Source organism: Theobroma cacao, chromosome 6 (assembly GCF_053813885.1).
Source record: "Theobroma cacao isolate CCN51 chromosome 6, ASM5381388v1, whole genome shotgun sequence".
NCBI classification, from domain to species: Eukaryota; Viridiplantae; Streptophyta; class Magnoliopsida; order Malvales; family Malvaceae; genus Theobroma; species Theobroma cacao.
In genome coordinates this window covers 17,494,009-17,521,866 of record NC_142644.1, presented here as the reverse complement: position 1 = coordinate 17,521,866, position 27,858 = coordinate 17,494,009, and the positions used below count along the sequence as shown (strand labels likewise).

Genomic DNA, 27,858 nt, shown 5'->3' with positions numbered 1-27,858 from the left:
ATGGTAATAAAATGAAAAACCCCATTCTAGGTGCTTTTCTTATTATATATTTTTTGTTTTAAATTTTACTTTAGTTTATTGTCTCAATGTAATAGTAGGGAATATCTGTTTTACTGTACCATCAAAAGCTATGCACGTAAAATGGTTTTCCTTAATCTAGGTGTTTCTCTTAAATTTTCCCATGATCATGTAATTTGAAAGTACGGTTTATGTCTCCCTCTTTTGTGTTTTATTTTGTAATTAATAAAATTTAACAGGATAACTGGACCCTGCGTGAATTTCCAACATAAAAAAAAAACTAGAGAATATTCCATTTAGTAAATAAATTAAACTCCTCATATAATGATTTCCCCTTAATTATTGTTTACACTGTGTATCAATTAAAACTAGTTCCAAGTTGTTTATTAAAGTAGTACATTTTGATACCCCAAATCATTCACAACAAGAAAAGGGGACCATTGATAAATACTATAATCTAAACACGTTAGAAAAGCTTTGGAGAATATTCCATTTTTAGTTTATTAAAATCAGCTCATAAAATGATCACTTCCCTTGGGATCACATCTGCCTTGTCTTTATTACAGAATTTAAAAGAAAAACCTACTAAACCAAATGAAGAAAAAACAAACTACTCATGCGTAGAGTACTTAGACAAAAGAAAAAGACACAAAAACAAAGCAGATTGGGGTGCTTCTTCTCATGATTTCGACTAAAATACACCTAAATAAAAGGACTGCTGGTCTTTACTGCTGGACCACTCGCTGTATCTGCTGATGCTGCAGCATTTGCAGATTGAGTCGAGAGCATGATCGAACCATCTCACCTGCCAGGGGGATCACAGGTAGGTTATCACAGTTGCATATCTCAATCATGAACCCATCTGGATCATGGAAGAACAGCTGTTCAACATAGATCCCACCTTCTTCCACCATTGCCCGAACGTACTCCAGTTCCATCTCCTTCAGCTTCTTCTCCACTGCCCCCATGCTCTCACACTACACACGGCAAAACCCAATTAATACTAGGATTCCTTATCAATTTATAATTAATTCATCTTGTCATCAATTCTATCACCATAATATCAAATTAATAGAGGAACGGACCCATATGCATACAATGAACCTTTCAAGCGTTACTCTTTCCTACCTACTAATTAATAATCCAACATGATTACTCTGTGAAAGAAAAAGGTAGGTAGGTGAGTGGATTTAGAATGAGAAAGGACAAATAAGATAAACAGGGTATATCTTGATTTCTTTGACTAATTGCTGCATCAGAATTCAACTCCTTAGAAGTTACCTTCGGATAACTAAATGTGAAATTGAGTAAATCTCCTAGGATTATCATCCCACTTCAGAGTATGCCTTTGAGTAAACCTCCAAAAGTTATTAAACTGAGACAGAGCACTGTCGTATATCTAGCCTCTATATTATTTTCCAGAACAGCAGGATGCCTTCCTTTTCAAAGGAGTAACGAATGTTGCCATGCATACGTCCAAGTCTCAACAAAATAAACCTTAAAAATTTTCTATTTCGATCTTCAGTTTATGAAAAGAGATCTTGTTCTCTTTTTATATTAAATCAAAGATGAATGTCAAGAAAGGTCTATTGTCCCATTCTTAAATGAAATCCTTAACAGCCCAAAGACTGGAAGGAAACACAAACCCAAATAAGGGAATAAAGGGAAAGAAAGAATTAACCTGGAAAGAAATGTGGTTGTCCTTGGGATTGATTTTCTTTTTCTTTGGCATGTTATCTGGATCCTCAGATTGCAGAAGATGAATCCCAATCCCATACCCAAACAACCTGCATAACCAAATATTCACATAAACATAGTCATAACCAGAAAAATAAAAATCAACCCAAGAGTTCTTGTGCTGTTTTTCATCAATTTGTCCCAGAGAAGAGGATCAGTTTTCATTACCAAGCGCCATTGAAGTCAAATGATCCAGGCCTCCTGATTGGAACAAAACCAAGAATATTCTGATAGAAATTGATGGATTCCTCAACTGATCTACACACGAGGGAGACATGGTTCAAAGATTTAAGGTGAAGAGGGTTGTCCACATTTTCCTTCATCTTTTTTTTTCCTTTTTTCACGACAAAAATTTGTTTCAACCAATCCGAAAGACAAACAAACCACTGAAGCGCCGGCAAAGGTTTCTTGAGAAAATATAAATAAAAAAAAAAAGAAAACAGACAGATGTGAGAAACAGAATTTATTAGAAAAACCAAATAAACTAGGAACGAGGAAACGAAGGAGAGAAAGTCACGGCACTTCGCCAGGAGAAGCAAAAGAAATGGGCTTATGTATATGGGGAGAGGGAGGTTATTAGAGGGGAACCTCTTCATGCAGAGCCACGTGTCTACTAATATGGATTACTGTGACACGAATACACCACGTGCTGACTAGGATTACCACCAAGAACCAGCAAAGAGTTTCTGGTCATAGACACGTAAGCAGTTGAATTTTTTATGGCTTGTTGTCGGGTAGTGTGGGTAATTTTTTAACTGTCTTTTCTCCAACAAATAGATTGATGTGACCATTTTGTAAAGGAAAAAAACTTAGAGAGAGAAAGAGAGACAGGTTTCTAGAGGTTTGATATGTAGATAAGTCCGGTCAATGGTAGTGATCTGATATTGATAAGTTTATGACTAGGTTTTTTCATTTTCTTGTTGTTGCTAATTAATGAAGATCAATTGTTGCTAGTCACGGGAATTGCCAGCAAGTCAATACAAGATTTGTGTCTACACAATGGGAATCTTCCAAAGAGTTCTTTTAATTAGACTCAAAAACCACAAGTAAAATTGAGCATCAATTTGAAATAATAATGACATTATAACTTGGAATTTAACTTGGGAAAGGATCATGTAGGATTTGTTTGGTAACATGGTCTGCCACTAACAAGCTGGCAGACAACCTATTAGGATTTTTAAGTCGGGTATAACCATTGTTACCATTTTGATTCTTACATGCATCCTGGTTGATGATTTTGCTAATTTTTTTAAATTATGTAATTAATTTTTTTATTTTATTAAAGTGATAAATTTAATCTTTATACAATAATTTTAAAAAATTAAATTTTTATACTTTCCAAACTTATTAATATATCAATCTAATCGTTAATAGGAATAAGAATTTCATTTTTGTTATTAATATATGTAATAATGTCCATTGCACTCTCCAACCCTTTAAATCTCTTTCATATCAAGTATACTTATTATGTAAGTACATTTCAATCTATTAAGTTCATTCAGTGTACCTACATTCTTATCTACTAAATTCATCTTCTCTTTTTGTATTCATTCTCCCATTTATATTTATGTAAATTCATTCCCCCTCCATTTATGGAAGCATATAAATAGAAACATTGTAGTTGATAATATACACACTTGAATAAGAAATGAAATAAAAAATCTTCTTACTTTATTAATATTTTTCTTCCAAATAATGCTCTTTAAAATTATTTAACAAAAATCTTTAAATTATTGATCACTATCAAAAACTACTATTCATTATGTGTTATTTACAAAAATTCTACTCAGCAATAAAGTAGTGCCACTTTAATATTAAATTATCATCTAAAATCTATGTTAGTGTATGATAAAATGCCCATGTCAATATAATTATTACATCATTTTTGAATGTTATGTCATTATTATCATGTCATCATAATTAATATCATATTAATAAGAATATGCTCTATTATTACAAATACCATAACAGTAAAAATAATGTAAAATTTTTAACATTGATTGTACTGATATTATCAATTTTGAAAAGTATATGAATTTAATTTTTACAAATTAGTGTATAGAGATTAAAATTATTATTTTGACAAAAGTATAAGGACTAATTACATAATTTGGCAATTCAATTATCTTTCATAGTCCTTTTTCTTCCCTAATCCACTTTCTTCTTCTACATTTGTTCTTTTTTTTATAACTTTTGTTTTTTATAATTGAGAGAGGAGGGATTAAAAGAAGGAAAAGACTATCTTCTACATTTGTTTATGTATACATGTTGATGTAATAAAGTAAAGTGTCCCCGCCTAACATAGAGTTGAGGAAAGAAACGGGCACTATTGATTTCGATTGACAAAGAATCCACCAAGAGCTAGAAAATCTTCACTACCCATTCTTCCTTTTTTTTTATTTTTTAAATACTCATTGTCGGAGGCTTGGACAGAGAGGAAGGGAGTTAATCTTTTAAGTTGAAGAGTGGGATCCAAGAGATAATTGCCATTTACTTAAAAGCATTGGCCAAAGCATGTGCTTTCAAGAGAGAGACTGTAATCAAAGTATAGCTACTACAAACAGATGACAGATTGCTTTCACTAACAAAGCTTGCCTTGCCTTTAACTTTCCTGTAGAAAGAAAAATAATCAACTTGTTTGCAATTTGCAATAAAGTGATTGAAAAGGACTTCCAAAAAAGAAAAAGGCAATGTTGATAAAATTGAAGAGGAGAGCTAGTAAAAGTGAAACTGATTGTGGCCGAGCATAATGTGCTAATTAATATTGATAATTCTATATAAAACCAAACTTTAAAATGTGACTAATTAATGAATGCTTTTAGGCTAAAAAAATTCTCATTAACACTTGACAGGTAAACTGAAAATGACCAATTATGCTAGCTTTCAAGAAATGAAATAATTGCTGAGCCTAGAAGACATCTGTCCGGAAGAAAACATCAGAAACGACAAGAGAATAGAAATAAAATGAAAAGAGAAGACAAAAAAAATGGAGCAACTTGCAAGACAATCTAGTTATTGGATCAATGTCCCAACTCCCAATGACAACTGATCGAGCAGCTTTCACATTATATGCATATTTCATGATTCATGCTCACTATTAGAGATGATTTTACAAATATATTGTCACGACCCAAATTCGGGGATCGTGACCGATATATGAATTTAATAGGTGAAGTTTTTGAGTTTCGAGTAAGTCTCATAATTATTAACAAATTCAATCATGAAACATAAATTCAAAGGTTTATATAACAATCACATGTTCATTTCATAACATAACTGCAAAGTACATACACATTGCCTCTTAGTACAGATATTATAACAAGGTTTGACAATAATCGCTAGCCGTACATTGGCTAACGTAGTAAGTTTGTCCTGTATGACATACTAGACAAAATATACAGCAACACAATACTTACACAAATCCCAAGTATAACATAGCTGGGAAACCAAAACTGGAAGTAGGAAATATCACAAACTCGGACTCAGCAGAGTGGACTTGTCAGATGGAGAATGCCTACCAGATGCCAAAATTATTCATCTAGAGACGATGTTAGTCACGTAAATCCCGTAATCTATTTATCTGCACAGGGTAACAATGATTGGAATGAGTCATTTAATACTCAATGAGTGGGAGCTAAACGAATGCATAATAAAATGTGTAGAGACATAAAACAAATCATAAGGCAAGCATAATTATTTGCCAAACATCTCCAACAAATAAAATGTGTAAGAGTCATTCTAATGTTCCCACACCTGTCTCATCGATCTAAGTCTTGTCATGGATACTCTTCAAATGACAACTCCACTATTATAACCAATCCAAATTTATGTCTCCACAAAAAAAGCATATCAAATAAAGGCTTACCTGGAAAGTGGTTGTCAAAGCTAAGTTCCATCGGTAACCCGTTGTTTGCTAGTGAACCATATGCAAATCAAACTTATTTTGCTCATCTCTAAAGTTTCGGAGATTTAAAGTTCGCTCATATCGCATAGACATATTAATAATCACATATTCAATTCATATAACATGTTATTCACCCAAATCAGCTGATCATATTCAAAGCATAATCAATGAGTGTTTCCTCCCTGGACATAGTCAAATCAACGTACGGTGGCTAGTCGAAAGAAAGTCAAATCACATTCAGTGCTGAAGCAATCGGTAGAAATTCAAATCAACCAAGGTAGCAACTGGCAGAGGTTCAAATCACGCATTGTGCCGAAATAACTAGTGGATAGTCAAATCATACTTAGTGTTGAAGCACTGGCGGAGAATCAAATCACCGTTACAAGGATAGGCTACCACTTAACCTCATTCAAATCAACATTTGAAATTTCCCCTTGAATGGAACACATAATTAGTTTCTAGGCTATCACGCCTTAAACACCTCATCATATTTCACATTAAAGGATCATAACTAAATGAGCCTCGCATGCTTTGCTAATTCAACACTGAATTCTATATAACATAACTAATCAAACACACTAGCACAATGCCTTTCAAATAAACTATTCATCATAATAAGCTCCTCCCACAAATATCACATAATTCCACATATACATAACAAGCTTAATAAACATTAATGCTATGCAACAGTTATTTCATTGGTCACATAATCACAAGCAGACAACCTTACGACTAAGGGTACAAGGAATAAACAGAATATATACGCCACTACATGGCTCATAAGATAACGCATACATATCAAACATAACTCAATAGCTCGTTTTCCTAGGCATAACTATCTAGGCATTAATTCACCAAATCAAGTGCCATGGCAGCGCATTAACAATTTTATGCATTACATGCATTAATTCAAGTTCTCAAACAAATAAACCCTACTCATAGTGACAAGCGAAGGCTCCTCCACAACCAAACCCAAACTTTCCTTGCTATTAATAAATTTAATTGACTCAACAATGGTTTCCAATTCAATAATGCTCTAAGAACTTCATTTCCCCCTTGTACAAATCAAAAATAATAATTATTTCTCAGCTTTCAACAATTTCCAACATTTCAAACTAGCTCTAATTCCGGTTACTCATAGTTACAAACCTAGGTTTCAAATTCTAGGTTCAATATAATTAAATTCTTACCTTTAATGCTGGATTCAACCAACTCAAATCCTCAAATCTCTAGCAACTCAAAGGGAGATAGCAACCAAAGCTGAAGCAACACAAATTTCACATTATAACCGATTAAATTGAAAATCAATTGGTAAAAGGTTTAATCTTACCTCTATACTAGTTTTCCAAGGTCTAAATCACTTTAAATGAGCTCTAATATTTAGTTGGGACATAGGATTTTAGAGGACAGTAGAAAGCTCTTGGTTCTCCTTGTTTTCTAAATGGCTGGGCAGCTTAAAGCTTTTTTATTTTTGCAATTTCTCATGCATCTATCAATAAATCCTTCACGATTTTCAACATTTTTGCCTCCATCTATCGATAGATTTGTTGAGTCTATCGATAGATGGCACATTGAACACATTTTCATCATTCTCGTGTTGCTATCTATTGATAGATTTCGCGAATCTATCGATAAATTGCTCACGAATGGACATTTATCGATAGTTGTGTGAATCTATCGATAGATGCTTTTCAATTTGCTTCTTGTGTACTCACGGGTGGACATTGATCAATAATTGCATGAATCTTTCAATAGATGTTCTTCAGTTTGTTGCAATTTGCTTTCTAACTTTCATCTATCAATAGCTTCAAAACATCTATCACACTACAAAAAAACTAACTTTTTCCAACAAAAAATTTCCATTGGAAAATTTCGATGGATTTTCGACAAAAATATATTTTACTTGTATCGACAGATTTTTGACGAAATTTTCCAATGGAAATGATTCTGTTGGAAATTTGTCGGAAATAGTTTTGGCAAAAAAAAAACATTAATCCCACCAAATTTTTCAACAAAATTTTCAACGGATTTTCGATGGAAATTTCCAATGGAATGATTTCCATTGGAAATCCATCGAAAATAGTTTTGGTAGAAAAAAATTAATCAGCCAAAATTTCCAAAGGAACTTCCAACAAAAATTATTCCATCAAAAAGTTTTAGGAGCCAAATTTTCCAACGAAATACGTCGTAGGAAAATTCCATCGATATTATTATTTTTTATTCAAAATGTAATAATAATTATTTTAAATTTTATTCATTCTTCATATTAAGAAAATTAAATATATACATAGTGAATTTGATGGCTTTAAATATTTAAATATGTTTTCCTTTGGTTATTATTTTTAATATATTTTAAAAAATTATAATTGAATCATAAATATTATATAACAGTTTCAGATTTAGTAATGTTATTTATAAAATGTTTATAAAAATAATGTTAGTTTTAAAAGTTTTATAGTTTTGATTATGACAAAATGATTAAATTTGCTTGAACATTATTTGAGTGATCTTTGACAAGTTCTTTGAAATGATTTAACTCCCACACATTTGTTTTTCCATAGTTACAAGCTTGACTCTTGAAGTTACTGAACTATATCTATAAGCTTGTATGACTTAGGTGCATGAGTGCTTATAATTCCCATTCATTAATGTCTGATTTAAAGATTAAAGGAAAATTTAGATGCACTCATTAAGGGAAAGTTTTGAATATCTTTTGTAATGATAACAAAAAAGAAGAGAAAGAAGACTAAGTTAAATAGAGTTTGATAGGTTTTCATGTTTAATTGTTGTGTGTGATGCTTAGTTATGATTTTGTTGAATATTATGTGCTAGTTATTATGGATATTCAATATATCTTGCTTAGCTACTGTGGATATTGTATATCTTGTTTAGCTACTGTGGATGTTATAAATATTTTATTGTAAATCTTTAAAGAAAACTAGATGCCTTAACCAAAGGGGAGCAACTCATTATGCATAAAGATTTGAAGCATTCATATTGAACATAAACATTGCACACTTGATCTAGGAGTATTTTGTCATCATAAAACATAAGAGAGAGAATGTTGACTTCATGTGTTTTTTATAATAACAAATCATTCCCATTCATTGGTGTGTAATTATGTTATTTAAGTGTGCAGGAGAAAGCTTAAATTAATTAATATATTTGGTATTTGAAAGCAAGTCAAGATGCTTGTTCAGTTGCAATATGGGTTAGTTGGTTAAACAAGTAAAGAAGAAAGAGCTTTAATAAAGATAGATTAGTCTTAACCGATTTACACAAAGCCTTAATCAAGTAAAGCAATTCTGGGTGCTACACTAAGGATAGACAAAAAGGTCTTAACTGGTTAACACAAGGTTTAATTAGTTAAGTCGATGCTGGATGCAAAATAGAAGCCTTTTGATCAGTTAAAGAAAAAGAGTTAATTGGTTAAAGGTCAAAGTTAAAGTGTCAAAAAGCGTCAAAATTCAAATTCAAAATATTGATGACTGTCCAAGGCACCAAACCAAGAGATTTAAAGTTAAAGAATTCTTAATTGGTTGGAGCCCATTTTAATTAGTTAGGGATGAATAGAGAGAAGCTTCAATCAGTTAAAGAGAGCATTAATCTGTTGAAAGGAGGCTGGCCAAAAACAATGCTTGAAGGTACTTGAAAACATAAAGTTATTAATCAATTAAAGCTATCGTTAATTGGTTAACACAAAGAAGCAGTGTGCAAGGTAGAGAAGACTTAATCAGTTAAAGCTTGCTTTTAAACGATTAATGAAGCATTGTCTGCACCTTGGAATTTAAGTACAAAAGGACAAAACAACTACCAGAAACGGCTAGTTTCTATCTCCAACAGCCATAATTGATTTTTCAAGTATTTAAAGCCTCTCCAGTAGTCAAAAATCATATAGAGAAGCCATCCAAAGTGATTTTGAGTTTAGAAGACCAAAAACCTTCTCTTTACACTTGTATTTCACTTCCATCATTTGAAAAAGTGTTTAAACTTAACTTTGTACATTTTAGATCAGTTAAGTGATTAATTGTACTTCATCTTTTCTTTATTTCTTGTTTACTTAGAGTGTGAGAAACTCTTTTAGGGGTAGATAAAGCTTGGGTCAGCTTGTTATTGTTATAGGTTTTAACTTAGTCTTAGAAAAGTTAGTTTTGGGTTTTGGTTGATTTCATGAAAAACCATTGTTAAAGGTTGTGGCTGAGCTTGTGAAAAGTTATTGTAAAAGCTTGGTAGAAACTTGAGAATTTCACTAATTTTAGTGAATTGGTTTGAAAATCCTTGATTGGGAGATTAAGGTAGTGGATGCAGGTCAAGGGGACCGAACCACTGTAAATCGTTGTGTTTTATCTACTTTCTTTTATTTTCTTCTTACTCTACTCTTAACACTTACATCATTCCTCCAGCAAGCTTTAAACTTTTATTTTCAAATTCCCTTAATAAGCTCTTTACTTAGAAAGAATTTTCTTGTCATTTCAAAAGTATTATTCACCTCCCCTCTAGCATGCTTTTTGGGACCAACAAATAACATAATAAACATTTTAATTTTATAAAAAGAGATTAGAAAATCTAATATATAATTAAACAAAAACAAATAATGCTTTAGATACTAATACTATAGTTAATATAAATTAAAAAGACTACCATATATAGTAAACTTTTTCAGATATAATATATTTAAAATATATTAGTTTATTATATGTATATAAATTAGAATCATAGTAATATAATATATTAACATTGTATATGTACACATATTAATATGTTATAATTATTAGACCTATCTATTTAATAATAATAATATTTCATAATAGCTAATATTATGTAAATATATATCACTGTATAATTATATATGTATTAGTTAATTATAATATACATATATGAGATTTATATGTAAGCATTAATATAACTTATAATAAATTTTATTTATATGATTATACTTAATAATTTTATAATAAAGTTATTATCTTAGTTTTTATAACATATATATTGTTTATAATTAGTTATTCATTATACAAACTATGTAATTATATACAACATTTTAACGTCATACTTTACATTGATCATATATTCATATTGGGTAATTCTAATGCTACTTTGAGTATGTCATCCATTGCGACTAGCTTCATATTATAATTTTAATAATTGAAATCATGAATATTTATAAATATAAAACTATATATATAAGTTACACAAAAATAATAATACTTGATGTACTAATATTAGTTAATATAAATTATTAAGAAGAGTGATAGTAAACTAATTACTTAATAATATACTTAAAATATATTAATTAGTTTGTTATATGTACATATACAAATCGTATTCATAACAATTTAATATTAACTATATATTTATAAACCTATATTAATGTGAAATTGCAGGTTATATATATTTTACTTGATATAACTTAATGTTAATATTAATAAATGATAGTAAATATCCTATGTATTAATATGTTATAATTATTATAGTTACATATATACTACCAGAAAATCGAGCAACTATGACCAAAAATTTTCTATTACTATTTTTCTGTCGCAAATAATAACTTATACTGATAGATAATTATTATAGTTATAATTGTGACTTATAGTTATATAGACAAGTTAAAAAAATGCATTGAAAAGAACAAGTAAGGTTTAAAGCAAACTACAATAGTCAACTTTAAAAGTAATATGAAATTATCATCTTGGGTAAAAAGAATTGAGATAAGGTTTGATTCCCTCTTATTCTCTTGTACCTTTTATATGTATAAGCAAAATAAAAGTAATATGAAATTTTTAAAAAAAATATTAATTTTAAAAATTAAATTTTACTCGATAACAAAATACTAGTATTACTTTAATTAAAAGTAAATTCAACTTGTCTAATAAATTTTCAAGAGTTTTAAGTTCAAATTATTAATAGTAAATAATGATTGATTTAAATTTTTATATATATTTTAATAATCATATTCATATCCGATATGAGATAATTTTAGTATCAAATGCATATCCGATATGAGATAGTTTTAGTTACTTTTTTTTTATGATTCTATCAATGCTAAAATTTAAGAAAATAAAAAGATAAATATAAGTGATAAAAGGACAAAAAAGGAGGAAAAGTCAATTTTTAAAATAAAATTGTTTGAGTGTCTAACATATAGTTACAAGCTTTATTGTCAGCACCAAGGACCACCCTATCAAGCGCACAAGTTGCTTCTTCTCCCTTAGTGTCTAACATATATTTTCTTTCTTTCCTTTTAGGTTTTTTTAATTAGTGCATACAACATATCTTTTCCTTTCCCTTTTCTCTCATTCCCTGATCTCATTTCTTTCATCTCTTTCTACTTAATTTTTTTTTGGGATTTTTTCTTCTTTCAAAACTCGATTGATTCATTAAAGTAATTTTTCCCCTTTCTTTTCTCTCATTTTCCTCTTTGTTTTTCATCTTCTTCTAGATTCTTCTCTTCTTTCTAAGGTTATTAAACTACTAGGCAAAGGAATCTCGTCTCTTGCTCAACAAATCGAAGGTTTTTGGGTTCGACCATGAATTGAGGTTCGCCATTTGGAGGTTTAGTGGTTTTGAATTAAATTGAGCTAAGGGCACCAAAAGTGATAAAAATTTGCAGAACTGTTTATTTTCTTTTTTTTTTATAATAAAATTGGCTCATTTTGTTTGTTTATCTTTGTTCTTTGTCTGTTCTTCTATCTTATGTATTGAGATTAATGCTACAAACTTTGCTTAAAATGCACAATTAATCAACTCCATTATAGCATGTTTAATTGCTTATGTTCTTCTATCATTGGGTTTTTTCTTGAAGGATGAAGAAAACTTAGAAGACGCATTTAACATGTGCATAATTTGAGGGTGTCTCAACTCGATACTCCCTTTGAGCCCTTGACAATCGCTGTGATGTCTCGATAGACATTCATTACCCGGAATGTCAATCGAAACCTCGCAAGGCTCTTGCATCAATTTTACATCTTCCCTATGAGCAACAGTTACAAAATATCATGTTTTAAGGGAATATAAATTATTTTTAAATCAAAACAAACAAAAAGTAATTTCTGCCGCACAAGGGTATTTTGGTCATTTTTACTCGAAAATTTTGAAACCTGGTGAAAATACAGCATACGATCAAAAAATATACATTTCTTATCTAAAAATAATTTTAGTAATCTAAGTCATCCATTTAAAATGAATTATGGCTAATCAAACTAAATAAAAATATTAAATAAAATATTTTATTTTCTTATAAAACAATATTTATAGAATCTTGCATAAACAATTTTTGTAACGTAAGAGCAAAATAAATTCATATATATAATAGCGCACTAAACCAGGTATACAACAATATTCTACAATGACATGTGGACCCCAATATAACCGAAAATATACAAGACTGTAGACCTTCGATTTCTAAGGATGCAATCCAAAAGCAACCTTCGACAAAATCAACTGTCTATAGACTGTCTTGAGCTTGAAATGGGTAAAAAGAAGGGGGTGAGTTTTTATAAACCCAGTGAGTAAGCAAGGTTCATCTACAACATCTAAAGCCGAGTAAATGGAGACAGTTAAATCATCCCATCATAATATAATTCATAACATTCCAAAACTCATTTCAATTCATATAAAACAATTACATTTCATCAAAATAATCAACAAAGCTTATGATTCTTGTAAAGCCCAACCTTAGAAAATGCTTGTCATGACATACATGTGATGGATAGCATGTTTACATGCTAGGAGAGTCCTAAAAAATTTACAAAAGTCGGTTTGTACCTAGAGGTACAACAAAGTTGATTTAAGTCTCGAACTAGATCGAATAGAGATTTTATGGTGAAATTGAAAATTTTACAGTCCAGGAATGATTTAAAATGGTGATTTGGAGTTCGAGGACCAATTTGGAGTCAAATCGAAAATTTCACTATGTAGGGGTAAAATTGTAATTTTGCCACTCGAGGATAAAATGAGAATTTTTTTGAAAAATTTTGATCACATTTGGCTTATTGAAGTATGATTTGAGGTTGAGAAGTGAAAAATTATAATCCTGGTATTTTTCGGAGCATAGGGGTAAAATGGTAATTTGCCACCCCAGTCCAAAATTGTAATTTTACACTACCAACACTTGTCATGCTCATAAAATTCATCCATTGACTTTTTATGTTATGGATAAGTGAGAAAATATATGTGATGGAGATAAAAAGTTTAAAAAATTTTAAAGTTTTAAAAATGGACCAATGGAAACATGCCATGTGTCAAGCTTAGAATATTTTATTATTTCCTTTAAAAATCAGCCTATAAACCTTTCACTTCTCTCCAAATATTCGGCCAAGCAAGGGAAAGAGGGAAACAAAGAAAGAACGAACCCTAGGTGGAGAATTTCAAGAGAAAAAATGTGGAAAATCAAGGAAAATAAGTGAAAAAGGTAAGATTTCTCAATTTAAACTTGAAATCTATTTTCTTTAAGCATTTCTCCTTATTTTTCATGGTTAAATTTCATGTTTTCATGGTGAATTCATGGCTGACCTAATGGGTATGGAGAGAGAATGATGTTAGATTGATTTGATTTCAAGTTATGTTAGTGTTTTTAGTTAGTTTACAATGTCTAGAAGTAAAACAACAAGAAAATAATTCATTTTCCCCATCACCCATCAATGGCCGAACCTACCTTGTATTGAGTGAGGATGAATTTGATTTTTTATTTTAAGAGAATTGGTTAGAAAATGATGAATTATGGTGTGGAAAAGTAGTAGAAAAAATCATGGTGTTAATGCACCATTATTGACAGAAAATTCTAAGAAGAAAAGTGAAGATGGTTTTGCCAAATTTTAGGTTATTTGACTTGTGTTTGGTGAATTAAGGTATTGGAAAAGAAATTGAGCAATTTGGAGCTAAATTGGACGCGTTAGCCAATTAATCGGGTGATAAAACGAATTAGGCCAATATCGAGTTTAGATGGTTACCCGTGCATTTTGCATTCCATATCATGCATTAGTAGTCTAAATTAGTTTAATTTCGATTTAGTACCAATGTAGTAAGTTTCTCGATTTTATAATATGTCAAGTTGGTGAGTCGTCCGATAAAGGCAAGAAAATTGCATCCGAGGATCAATAGTCAGATTACTTCGAAAATCCGCACTCTAGATATTGTGAGTAAACTTACTGTCATTTTAATTATCTAGGGTGGCTTTTAGATGATTTCATGAATTCTATGGAAAAATAGATTTAAAAAGGTAAATTTTCATGTTTTATGAATAAATGTGTTTCAATGAAATTAATTTATAAATTGTTTTGAAATTAATAATGATTTTGAAAAATAGAGTACACGGAGATTGCTATTTGTTGCAATTTGATTATTTAAATTGATTGGGTTATGATAAATCGGGCATGATTGGCTGGTTGGCAATTGTATTGAAATACGGATTATTTGTTTGCCTTGAAAGGCTATGCATTACAATAATTGCCATATCATGTTATTGAATTTTATTGATTAGTGGGAAAATTATTAGCTTACTGTAGTAGGCGGGTTCCGTGGACCAGCCTATGAAAGGGGCACGGTAACCCCGTTTATATGTGCTCACCTCAGTTGTAGAGGCGCGTAGGGTAGCTTCTGTGGTGATATTTGAGTTCACTTCACGCCGAACCACCACGTGATGGTGAACTCAGCCAACGCCAAGGAACAGTTGTGATGTCCAACGAAAAATATGTTTTATGCGAAATGTGAATTTTTAACAGCCTTGGCTGTCTCGATAGGATGCCTCGACCAAGGTGTCCCCGAGGATGGATTTATGGCACAAGCCTAGTTTTTATGAGATTCATAAGCCTCGTTACGTATTTTGAATGAAATGTGTTCTAATGCTGTGACCCAGTTTACGACGATTTATTTTATTGTCTCCATGTACTCAACTCTAGATGTTTATGATGATGTCTGTTTACTCATTGGGATTTTATAATCTCACCACCCTCCTTTTCCACCCATTTCAGGCTCAGTATAAGCTATAAATAGCTGATATCGTCGAAGGCTACAGTTGGCTTTACTTCCTCAAAAGCTGTAGGTTTGCAGCCTTCGTTCATTTTGTCATTTGAGAGTTCACATGTCACTGTAAATTAAATTTCATACTCTAGTTATCTGTACTACTGTATGTAGGAATTTATTTTGCTTTTGCGCTGTAAAAAATTATTTACGCAGTGTTCTAAAAAATATTATTTTATAAGAAAATAGAATATTTTGTTTAATATTTTTATTTTATTTTAACAGTCATAATTTCACTTTAAACGAATCTTTTAGACATCCAAATTTATTTTTGATTATGAAATATGTGTTTTGCACCGTATACTACATTATTAGCTAGTTTCGAAATATTCAGGGAAAAATGACTAAAATACCCTTGTGAGACGAAAATTATTTTTATTGTTTTAAGTTGGAAATAATTTAAAATATATTTAGAATGTGATATTTGGCAACGGTTACTCACAGGGGAAATGAGAAGCTGATATTAAATCCTTGCGGGGTTCCGGTTGACATTTTGGGTAATGAGTGTCAATCGGGACATCGCAACGGTTGTCACGGGCTCGAGGGGAGTTCCGGGTCATGACAATTCTCTTAAAAACTTGGCTTGTGCCAAAACTCGTACTTGGTGACACCTTGGCCCAGGCATCCAACCGAGTCCGCCAAGGATGTTAAAACGACATATACCCATAAAACATGTTTTTACTTTTAAAATATAGACATTCCTTGGCATTGGCTGAGTTTCATCCTCACGTGGTGGTTTGGCGGGAAGTGAACTCTAAACTTACCTTAGGGGATACCCTCCACACCTCTCATACTAAGGTAAAATATAACAAGCTTTACCGTGCCCCTCTAATAGGCTGGTCCACGGAAACCCGCCCACTGCAGTAAGCTAATCAAATAACCTACCAAATCAATAAAAATTTCGACAACATGACATGGCTAATAGGATATTACCTAGCCTATCAAGGTAAAACAAAACAGTTCATATAATCCACAAACCACAAATCTAGCCATTCATGCCATCACATTGTCATAAGCCATCAATTCAAACCATATATATATATATAGATAACACAAGTATATAGTCTCCACTTACTCAATTTCCAAAATCATCATTGAATTGCAAAACAATTTATAAATCTCATTCATTTAACCAACACTTAACTTATAAAACATAAAAATCTACGGTTTAAGTTCATTATTCTTTAAAATCATAAAAACGAATATAAACTACTTTAGATAGTTAAGAAGGACATTTGATTACTCACAATAGCAAGAGTTTGGAGTACTCCTATTCTTGGTCCTCGGGTACGATATCTTTACCCTTATCAGAGGGCTCACCACCTATACATAATACACGACACGTAATTCAATATATTTGTGTCAAACTGTTACAAAACTATTTCAGGCTCTATATGAATGCATGAAATTGAATGAGAATTGTTCGAATAATCACTTAAAGATGGTGTTCTACGTGGGTTCAATTATGATCGGACTAAATTTGTATTCGACCTAACTCGAACTATACACTGTTGAATTAACCAAAACATCTTATTCAACTTCAAATATATTCATTACACTTCCAATATTCCAAACACACCAAAGTACCTCAATGAGCTTGATTGTGACTTAATTCATCATAATCGAAATTCATTCTGATTCCGAACTAACGTGCTAATCAGTGTTAACACAGTCCAATAAATCCATATATATCATGAAGAATCAAATCCAAGTCCATTCACTATGATTTTCTCATTATTGTTTAAGTCGTTTACTAAAGGACTATACTTTTCGATAGCCGTTTTCGATATCCGATACCATAAATCATCAATTACGAGCTAAATAACATTAAATACAACAAAATCCATCATCAACATGTCATCTATAAAATTCGGCCAAAGAGGGTTGTTGAAGGGCATGTGATTTTCTTGCTTGTTTTTCGTGCCAAACATCATCAAACAACTAAAAACACTAAGATATCATGAAATCTAGCAAAATCCATCATCAAAACCTCTCTCCCTATGTTCGGCTAGCAAGTATTCCCTCATGGAAACTTGTGTTTCATCCATAGAAAATGAAAAAGAAAGCATGGGAAAGGTAGATCTTAAGCTAAAATTGAAAAATCTTACCTTTGATGCTTTGTTCTTTGAAATTCAACAAATTTCTCTTGAATTTTCCTCTCTAGGGTTTGTTTCTATTCTTTTCTCTTTGTTTTTTGCTTTGGCCGACCATGAAGAGTGAAATGGGAGAGTTTATAAAGGAAATCATAAAAATATTAAAGCTTGACATGTGTCACCATGTGATTTGTCCATGGTTAAAACTTAACAATTAAGCTTTTTTTCACCACCACATGTAATCTCTAAATTATCCAAAGTAAAAAATAATAATAGTTAAAATTCATGGGTTTGACAAGTGTTATGGTGGTGTAAAATTTCAAAAATTCCAATTACGTCCTCGTGGACACGTAAAATGACTGTTTTGCCTTTATGTTCGAAAAAATGTCGGAATTAAAATTTTTCATTTCTCAAATTCAAATCATGCTCCAATTAGTCAAACTTGATCAAAAATTTCATCCAACATTCCCATTTTGCCCTCAGGTGGCAAAATGATCATTTTGGGCCTACGTTATGAAAATTCCTAATTTGACTCCAAATTAATCCTCGAACTCCAAATCATCATAGTAAGACATTCTAAGGTTCAATAACTCTCAAATACATCCTAAAATCTCTATTCAAATTAGTTCGAGGGTTTAATAGACTTAATTGTACCACTAGGTACGATACCGACTTTTAACGATTCTTCGAGGCATCCAAGTATGCAAACATGCTATCAAGTACATGAATAACATGGCAAGTATATAATAGAACTGGGCATGACAGAGGGTCTTACTGTAACTCTGGTACAAGGCAAAAAGCCTTGTATAGTTTGATCTAGTACTAAATAATCAGGTAAATGCTCTTTATTCCTTACTTATTGTTTGAAACCAAAGAGTTGTGATATAATTTGATGAGGCAGAAAAGGGAAAAAAAGAGTTGATGTTTTCTAAAAGGATCGTTTTCATGCTTTGGCAAAGTTGACAAAACTCCAATCCTCATGTAACAAGTATGCTTAAGCATCAAAATTCCTCACACACAGTATTTGCCCTTTTCTCGATTAAGCCATCCATGAAAAGCAAGGTACCTTTATTGTTTGTAGAGGGACCCCAATTGGCTCTCTAAAGTAACATTTTTTTTATTTTGCTTTAGATCGCTTCTTTTATTTTGTTGGTATGTATGAATGTTGCTATAGGACAAAAAGGGACATATGTTTTTTGAAAAGAGCTTTGCTAATTGGTAATTGGCAAATGCTTCTTGTTTTGATTTGGCAGAACATTAGATCAATTTTTCTTTTGTATCTTTTGTACTTTTGAAAAGAAGAGATGTTTTTGTTAATCATGGTTTTGTTAATCACATTTTCTCTATTTTCCAAATGGGAAAAATATTTAGAGACACCAAACCAAAAGAAAGAAAGCAATGTGGATTGAGGACTAGCTAGGCCATAAGGGAATAGTTACTAATTAAAGCAAATGAAGCCTTTTTTATTCTTGGATTTGTTCTTTTTTCCTTTTGGGATCATTGATTGGCAAAATGGTTGAGAAAACCTAAATTGGGCATTCATCCCCATGGCCCTTTCATACTTGTTTTGAGATCCTGGTGTACTATATTTATGTCAGTTTCTTAGACAGGAAACTATTACCTATTCACACCTATTTCCTCTGTAGCCCACGTTTATTTTTTGCTTTGGCAATGGTTTCAAACAGGGAAGAAACTGGAACCCAAACGAAAAGGAAAAACAAAACCAAAATGTGAAAGAATCTTTTGCTTTCAATGTAACGTTAAAACATATTTGGGTTTTGCATTTCAGCCATAATATTATTTTTTTTTATAACCTTCTCTTTTTTTTTCCATTAACTTCACCATGCGGGTTGGGAATGCAACTGTTAGCATTAAAAGCAATGCTTTCATTTTATTAGATAATTAACTATTCTTGTCAAATGTAATGCTTAAAGAAAACATGGTTAAAACACACTAAATTATTTAGCCAGAAACATAAAAGCACTAGCTATTTATGTACATTTCTTTTAATAAAGATGAACATTTCCACACTCATCCATCTGCTCTGTATCTTAAGTTGGAATATTTTAATTTTCTGCTACACCAATACTAGATAGAAAGCATAGTAGATGGCCACTCTTAAATTGTCTGTTAGATGTTTTCGTATGAGGAATGTTATATGGCTATTAAATACTTGAGTTTATAGTAAAATGACGTTGAATGGACTAAGTAGAAATAACTTTTTTCATTCTTTCTTTATTTTTTAACCTACCTTATTTGCACTCTAATTCTTTGTTTTGGTTAGCATCATCTATAGACCAATGTAAAAAACTTTATTTTCCTTGTATCAAAATTAAGGTTAGTAATAAGAAATTTAGCTTCTAGTTTTTGTAAAAAAAAAATTATTGCTCTTGTAATATATTAATTAAATCTTTTTGGCCAATTTCTTCTTTACATTAAGTAGATTAAGTAATTATTATTAACTTCAAAGTGATTTGCCAATACTAATAATATATTATTATCTTATTTACGAACATGAAATTTTTATGTTGAAAACTATAGATAATCTTCTATATAGTCTACTATTTGAACAAAATAATGACAATATACATATATGATGGATTTTTTTTTTTTTTTTAGAATTGTGTAATCCTTACATATATGATGGATTGTGTATTCAATAATCTTTGAACTAAAAATTACTAGTTAAACAAAATTATGACTATGCATAGATTAGGTGCATGATATTTATAGTAGAGAAATATCAGTTGTATTTTTAAAGTTAGAATATGAGTTAGATGTTTATGAAAGAAAATATTTAGAGGGAGTGATGAGCAAGGAAGTAAAATTACACTCAGTTAACTGATTAGAAGTCCACGTTTTTCATGAAAATAAGATTTGTGTTGTAATTTAAAAGCATTTTGTTAACATAAGATATTCATTTGATAATGTTATTATTATTATTACTCTATGAGTCACCCACTTTTGTGCCATAGTATTTGAATGTTTAATTGTAATATATAGTTTTTAAATTTAATTTATGCTCACTTTTCCTGTTTCAGTTACATCCTTTTGGGTTGTATTGAGCTTCCTTTTATTTTTTGCACATCCTTTTCTTAGCTTCCAACTCCAAGTTTTGAGTACCACACTACCTTTAACAATGTTACATTGGGAATTGTAAGTAATTGATAAACCATATAGCATTGAAACAATTCTAAGCTATTTCTATTATAACAAGTTATTAAAGTGATATGGTTAGTGCTTTTCCATCATTTTGCATGGTGTTTAATGCCATTATAAAAGTGCTTTAAAAAGGTTGGTAAAAGGAAAAACAATATTAAGAAAAATAATGTAATAGTCTGAGAAATTACCTAGATTTATTCATGAAATACGAAAAGGCTGCTTATATGCAAATACAACATGGAAAAATAAATTAATTTAATTTTTAATTTATAGATCAAATCCAAAAGGCAATAATATATAAATGTATATAACATTTTATATATAGTTATTAATGTTGAATGCATGGCTGATCTCTTCACAAGTTTGCATTGATAATGATTGGTTTTTATTTGCAATTGTTTCTATGAAAACAATATTAGGACTACAAAATGGAAAGAGATTGATCTTGGATGTATCAACAACTAACTCCTAATGGCTTCATGAGGGATGAATTTATGAATGGAGTTCAAGAATTTATTGATTTTTCATCTTAAAACCCTACATTTATGCGAGGAAACAAAATTGGATGTCCTTGCTCTCGATGTAGCAACCCTAGGTTTCTAAGTTCTAATAAGGTGGCAGAGCACCTTTTAAAAAAGGGTTTGGCTAATGCTTAAACAATGTGGAGTTTACATGGGGAACATGAAGTTAGACAGTCATCAAGAAGAAAAGATGGGGTCAAACCATATTTTAGTCATACGGAACATGGGGAACCAATGTATGAAGAGGAAATAAAAATTCAATATATTATAATGGTTCATGATGCTATGGGTTCAAAAATCGTTTTGAATGCTAGTCATGATAATGACTCAAGATTTGTGAAGGAAAATCCAAATCCAAATGCAACGAGCTTTACTCTTTGTTGGGTGATACAAATGAACATTTGTGATTAGATTGCATAAAGCACACAATGCTCTCAACAGTTTCACAACTTTTAAATGTTAAGTCAAAGTTTAATTTGAGTGAGTTATGTTTAGATCGTCTGATGGATATAATAAAGGATATGTTGCCATAAGATGAAACTTTACCCGGTGGCTTCTATACAATGAAAAGGAAAGTGGCGACACTTGGACTTGGATATGACAAAATTCATGCATGTAAAAACAATTACATCTTATGTTATAAGGAAACTACTAGTTTGGATTATTATATGACATGTGATCATCCTCAATATAAACCAAGGAAATCAAATGTGGGAAGACAGAAGAAAATTCCTTACAAGATTTTGTGTTACTTGCCACTTATACCAAGGCTTTAAAAACTTTATATGTCAAGAAAAACTACTAAACATATGACGTGGCATACGCATAACTGAAGTGATGATGGAGTGCTTAGACACCCAGTTGATGGTGAGTCTTGGCAACATTTTGACCTCACACATGAGTTATTTGCAATGGAATCTAGAAATATCATATTAGGATTATGATCAGACAATTTCAATCCTTTTGGACCAACTAAGAAATCTTATTCTGTTGGCTAGCAATGCTCACTATGTACAATTTGCCTCCATGGATGTGTTTGAAACAACAATATATATTTCTTAATGTGGTTATTCCAAGTAGGAAAGTTCAGGCCAAAGCATAGATGTTTTTTTTAGGCCTTTGATGAATGAGTTGAAAGTATTGTGAAATGCAGGTGTTCTCACATATGATGCTTATCGAAAACAAAATTTCCAATTAAAGGTAGCATTGTTATGGACAATTAATGATTTCCCTACTTATGGTATGTTGTCCAGGTGGAGCACTCATGGATGATTATCATGTCCTTATTGTATGGAATGGTCTAAGTCTTTTATAGTGGAGCACGTCAAAGAACCTTGTTTTTTTTATTGTCATCAATAATTCATGCCACCTAATCATGCTTTTAAAAGGCAGAGAGATAAATTTCTTAAAAAAAGAGTTAAGCGTGACTTCTCAATTCCTCAACTCTGAGGTGAAGAAATGTTATCACGGTTGAATTCACTTCCTGATATCCCTATTGGAACAAAATGTGGTGAACAAAAGATTTATGGTTTTGGTCAAAGTTATAGTTGGGTGAAAAATAGTATATTTTGGGATTTACCTTATTGGCATACGCTTTTTATTTGTCATAATCTAGATGTGATGCGTATTGAATGTAATGTCTTTGAGAATATCTTCAATACTATACTGGATGTTAAGGGGAAGACAAAAGACAACTTAAAGGAAAGACAAGATTTAAAGGTGTATTGCAAGCGTCCAGAATTGGAATTGCTAGAAACTAATGAAAAAATTTTGAAGCCTAAAGCCTCGTACACTTTAAGTAAGGAGAAAAAAAATTGTTTGTGATTAGGTCAAACAATTGAGATCACTTGAAGGTTTTGCATTAAACATATCTCAGTGTTCTAATGAGATCGAATGCAAATTTTATGAGATGAAGAGTCATGATTGTCATTTTTTTTGCAACGATTGCTCCCAAGTGCCTTTCATGATATGGCGCTTAACTCAATTTAGGATGCAATTATTGAGATATCTAATTTTTTTAAAAGATTTATGTTCAATTGAAATATCTATAGATCACATGGAAACTTTAGAAGGAAAAATTATTGAAACTATTTACAAACTAGAAAAAATCTTTCCTCCTATTTTTTTTTTGATTCTATAGAGCATTTTCCGTTTCACTTACCTTACGTGGCTAGAGTTGGTGGACCTATCCAGTATCGATGGATGTATCCATTTGAGATGTATTATATCTATTGTTAGATTTCAATTATTTCATTAGAAGAGTTTAGGGTACTTATTAAATTTTATGAATATTATGTTTAGGTTTTTGTATAATTTGAAGAAGAAAGTGAAAAATCACGCCTTTATGGAGGGAAACATATGTGAGGCATATATTATTGAAGAAGTCTCCTAGTTTTGCTCTTTGTATTTTTTTTTATAATTAAGGGAAGGGGGACTTGAACCCTACTCTTTAAGCAAGGGGATTATGCACCAACTAATGAGCCAAATGCTCGAGTGCTGCTCTTTGTATTTTGAACCTACTGTGCGAACAAGATTAAATCAAGTGCCACGTAATGATAATGGGGGAGACATGGACTCTAACGATTGTCTTTTAATTTTCACTCATCCTAGGCTAGTTTTGGCCAACTAGATAAATCTCAATTTTTAGAAGAAAATGAGTTATATGCTACTAAACTATATGTTTTAATGAATTGCAAGGAGATGCTTCTGTATATTGAGTAAGTACCATTATACCTTAAACCTTAATGATTTATATAAGATAATCTTGATTTGTAATGTTGAAGTAATGTGAGGATATTTGATGAAATGGTGAAAAGAGATGTATTCCATATATCAAATGATGAATTGAAGAAAATACGTGATGCAAGATTTGCATAACAGTTCCAAGAATATGTAAGTTTATGTGCAATCTATAAGTTGACAATTAATAATAAATAGGCATTACTTATGTACATTAACAATTAATGCTCTTCTATTACATTTTGGTAGGTCGCAGAACGTAGGGATGAAATAGACCCATGTATACTTGAAATTTCTCATAGTCCAAGACTTATGGCAAGGTGTTACAAAGGATATAGGCAAATGAGATAAATCGAGATGTTACCTTTGTGGAAGTATTCAACCACACCTATAAACGTTTAAGGGGTCATGGTGATTTCACAAACAATAAGTCTAAAACAATCAGTGTACGTAAAAAATTGATTGATTTTTACTCCAAAGTTAACAATAAATTTAAATACTAATTCTTTTCACTTTTTTTATTTGTAGTAAACATATACTATTGCAATATCACAGAAGTATGGTGAACATCCTCACAGCCAGAATTTGATCCGTATGCTTGGATTGAAGCAATTGGAAGGATGATGACTACACGCACTTACATGTATGGGTTTGGTTCTTAGAGGCCTGCTACAACTATACTTAATGATGCAGCAACATCTGAGTTAGTAGCTAACCCTTGCACTAGTGCTAACATTAGGTTGGAAGAAAAAGTAGAAAATCTATCACTTGGCATGAGTCAGATGCGTGAGCAAATGGTGTAACATTTTGGAGCTATGAATAAATTTATGATGAGTATGAAAGCAATGTTGACAAAGAAGCATTCGAAAAACTGACATGTGAGTACTTCAAGTTAAGATTTTGACGAGTAAAGGTACATTTCATGATAATAGCCTATTTTCTTAATTTGACTTGGATATTTTTTTTAATATGGCATACAATAGCACATTTAGCTTTATTTTTATATTTGCATATTGTGTATTTGTAATGATTTTTAATTCTGCCAACTCGACTTTGAATTAAGTATTTTAATTACATGTTAATTGTAAGCAGCGTAGATTATTTTTATTAATTTGTAATTATGATTATTTTAATAACAAAATTTACGTTTTTTGGGATTCCTACAGAATTTTCCATTAATAGAGCATTTCCAATGTAAAATTCCGTTGGAAATTACTGAAAAATTTTTCAATGGAAATTTCCATTAGTATTGGTTTTCAATGGAAAATTTCTACAAAAAATCCGTTGCAAACTTCCAACAAAAAATTTCGTTGATAAATTCCAATGAAAAATTTCATTAGAAATCCATTGGTAATTTTCAACGAAAAATTTTGTCGGAAACTCCTTTGGAAATCCGTTGGTAATTTTCAACGGAAAATTCTATTGGAAATCCATCTATAATTTCCAACGAAAACTTCTGTTGGAATTTTTGTGTTTTTTGATGAATTTTGTGAAAAATAATATATCAAAATTTAGCTCTTTCTCGATGGATTTATGTATATTTTCAATGAAAATTCCATCGAAATTCTCGACAAAGTTTCAACGGATTTCTAATGAAAAGTATTTTCGATTACACTTTTAGAGATGAAGTTTTCGACAAAAAATTCTGTCTAAAATCCATCTGAAAAAAGCATTTCCAACGGAAACTTGACTATTTCATACAGAAAATTCCATTGAAAAAGGTCTTTCTTTTGTGATGTCAATAGATCATGCTCAGACTCCATATTTTCAAAATTCCAATCTTCCAAATTCATTTCTCTAAGTCCCCAATGCATTTTCATTTCAACCTGTATCTCAAATCACCCATATAATTCAAGATTTCCAAACAAGTACTCAAATATAATTCAAAGTCATCCTCTATGGACATACACATTATCAATGGTGTACAAGTATATACATTTAGCTTCAAATTAGCTCACCAAATAGCTTAGTTAACATTACACATAGTCCATATCAAAGTCAGGGATGTTACATATATGATCATAAGTTATGGATGAACTACAAAATTATTAGTAGATTGTATCGTTAAATTTTATTCATAATAAATTTTATATTAATTCAAGATTATTATAAAAAAATTAAAACACAAAAGTCTACTTGATTTGACAATAAAAATAATACTAATCAAATTAATTGCTGGGATTCAGTCCACTAGGGTATTCATCATATTTTTATACATAACTCTCAAATAGGTAAAATCTTATTTTATTGTAGATAGCAGAGTAGATCTAACCCTAACTTTATATAGTGTATCCCTATTCCTACCGATCATAAAATTTATGATTTCTTACATAAGTTTACACTTTTAAAGCTTATACATAACATTCGAGTCTAAATATCACTTTATTAGATCATATTATGAATTAAAATATTATTTTTTTTATCAAGATTAAATTAACTTAACTTGATTTTGATAGAATACAAAAATAAAAAAGGTAAGATCATAATTTAATTTTATAACACGTATATATGTATAAATGGAGTATAAATGGTTATGTGAGCTCCATTTATGGGAACCAAAACTGGGAAAGCGTTGCAAATCTGATAGAATGTGCCTTATAAAATTTTTAATGTGGATGCTAATTTCTATTCTCCTAGATATTTCTGTTCTTTCTTCCCTCCATTTTCCTTTATTCCTACTAAACATTAGTATAACTTATCATGGGAATGATGGTGATGATTGAAAATAATTACTGCCTTGCTTACAACATCTCAACTTTTCCACGTTTATCCTTGTCAACATGCACTAACTAAAGTGCTGTACACAGAAGGAAGTATATATAGAAAATGATATATATAATTAGGTCACTTTCGTATGAACAACTTTCATGATCAGTATTTGTTAATTTAATCCCAACCAACTACTACAAATTTAAAGTTGTCATGAAAGAATTAAATATTAGGAGAGACAAAAAAAAAAAGGTTTTGTTAAAGTTTATTAGCATGATTACTCTGTGCTTAGCAAGTGGTGCTTTTCAGATTCTTTTTTGTCTTAATTTAGCACTTGAGTTGGCTGTGTCTAGTATAAACATGCTAGTGGATGTGACCCAAGAGGTTCTAAGTTGTATTTGCCAGTCAATTACTGACCTTCAATATTTTTACAAGCTGAGATGAAAATCTATGAAAATGATTTTTGACTCCCTCTATTTTGTGAAATCATATACATCTGATTAAAAGTATAAGAGCTTGATTGAATGTAATAGGAATAAAAACTTATTTAAATTATTTTAATAGTTTAAGAACTTTTTTTATATATTACATCTGATTTATATTGATCCCTCAAGCCTTGAAATGTTAAAATGGGGCTAATTTATAATTAGTACAACATCACTCTTTTAGCTAATTACCATGAGAAAAGCATATACTAAGTTTGAGTAACACATGATATAGGAGCTAGATATCTAAATAATCAACTATACCCAAAAAGATATAGATAGATTGAAGAATTAATTGACATGGCAATGCAATTTTGAAAGCTATGTTTATTGCTATGTAGAAATATATTGGCTTTACTAAGTTTCTTTACATAACCTTAAAGTGATAATTATAAGTTTTGGTCTAGAAAAGATGGTCCCTGCCTTTCCCCATAATTTTAATTGCAAATGACTTAATTTGTAGGCCATTTTCA

The 27,858-nt window shown here is 30.8% G+C and overlaps 1 protein-coding gene across 1 annotated transcript; it reads right to left on the bottom strand.

Annotated features, from left to right (window-relative positions):
• Positions 1–494: 494 nt before the first annotated feature.
• LOC18595729 (glyoxylase I 4) lies at positions 495–2,300 on the bottom strand. Its single transcript, XM_007023807.3, has 3 exons — positions 1,924–2,300; positions 1,700–1,805; positions 495–995 (listed from the first exon to the last, which is right to left on the bottom strand). Exons 1-3 carry the CDS (start codon positions 2,076–2,078, stop codon positions 744–746), a joined length of 513 nt encoding a protein of 170 aa, XP_007023869.1. The 5' UTR covers positions 2,079–2,300; the 3' UTR covers positions 495–743.
• Between the last annotated feature and the right edge of the window lie 25,558 nt (positions 2,301–27,858).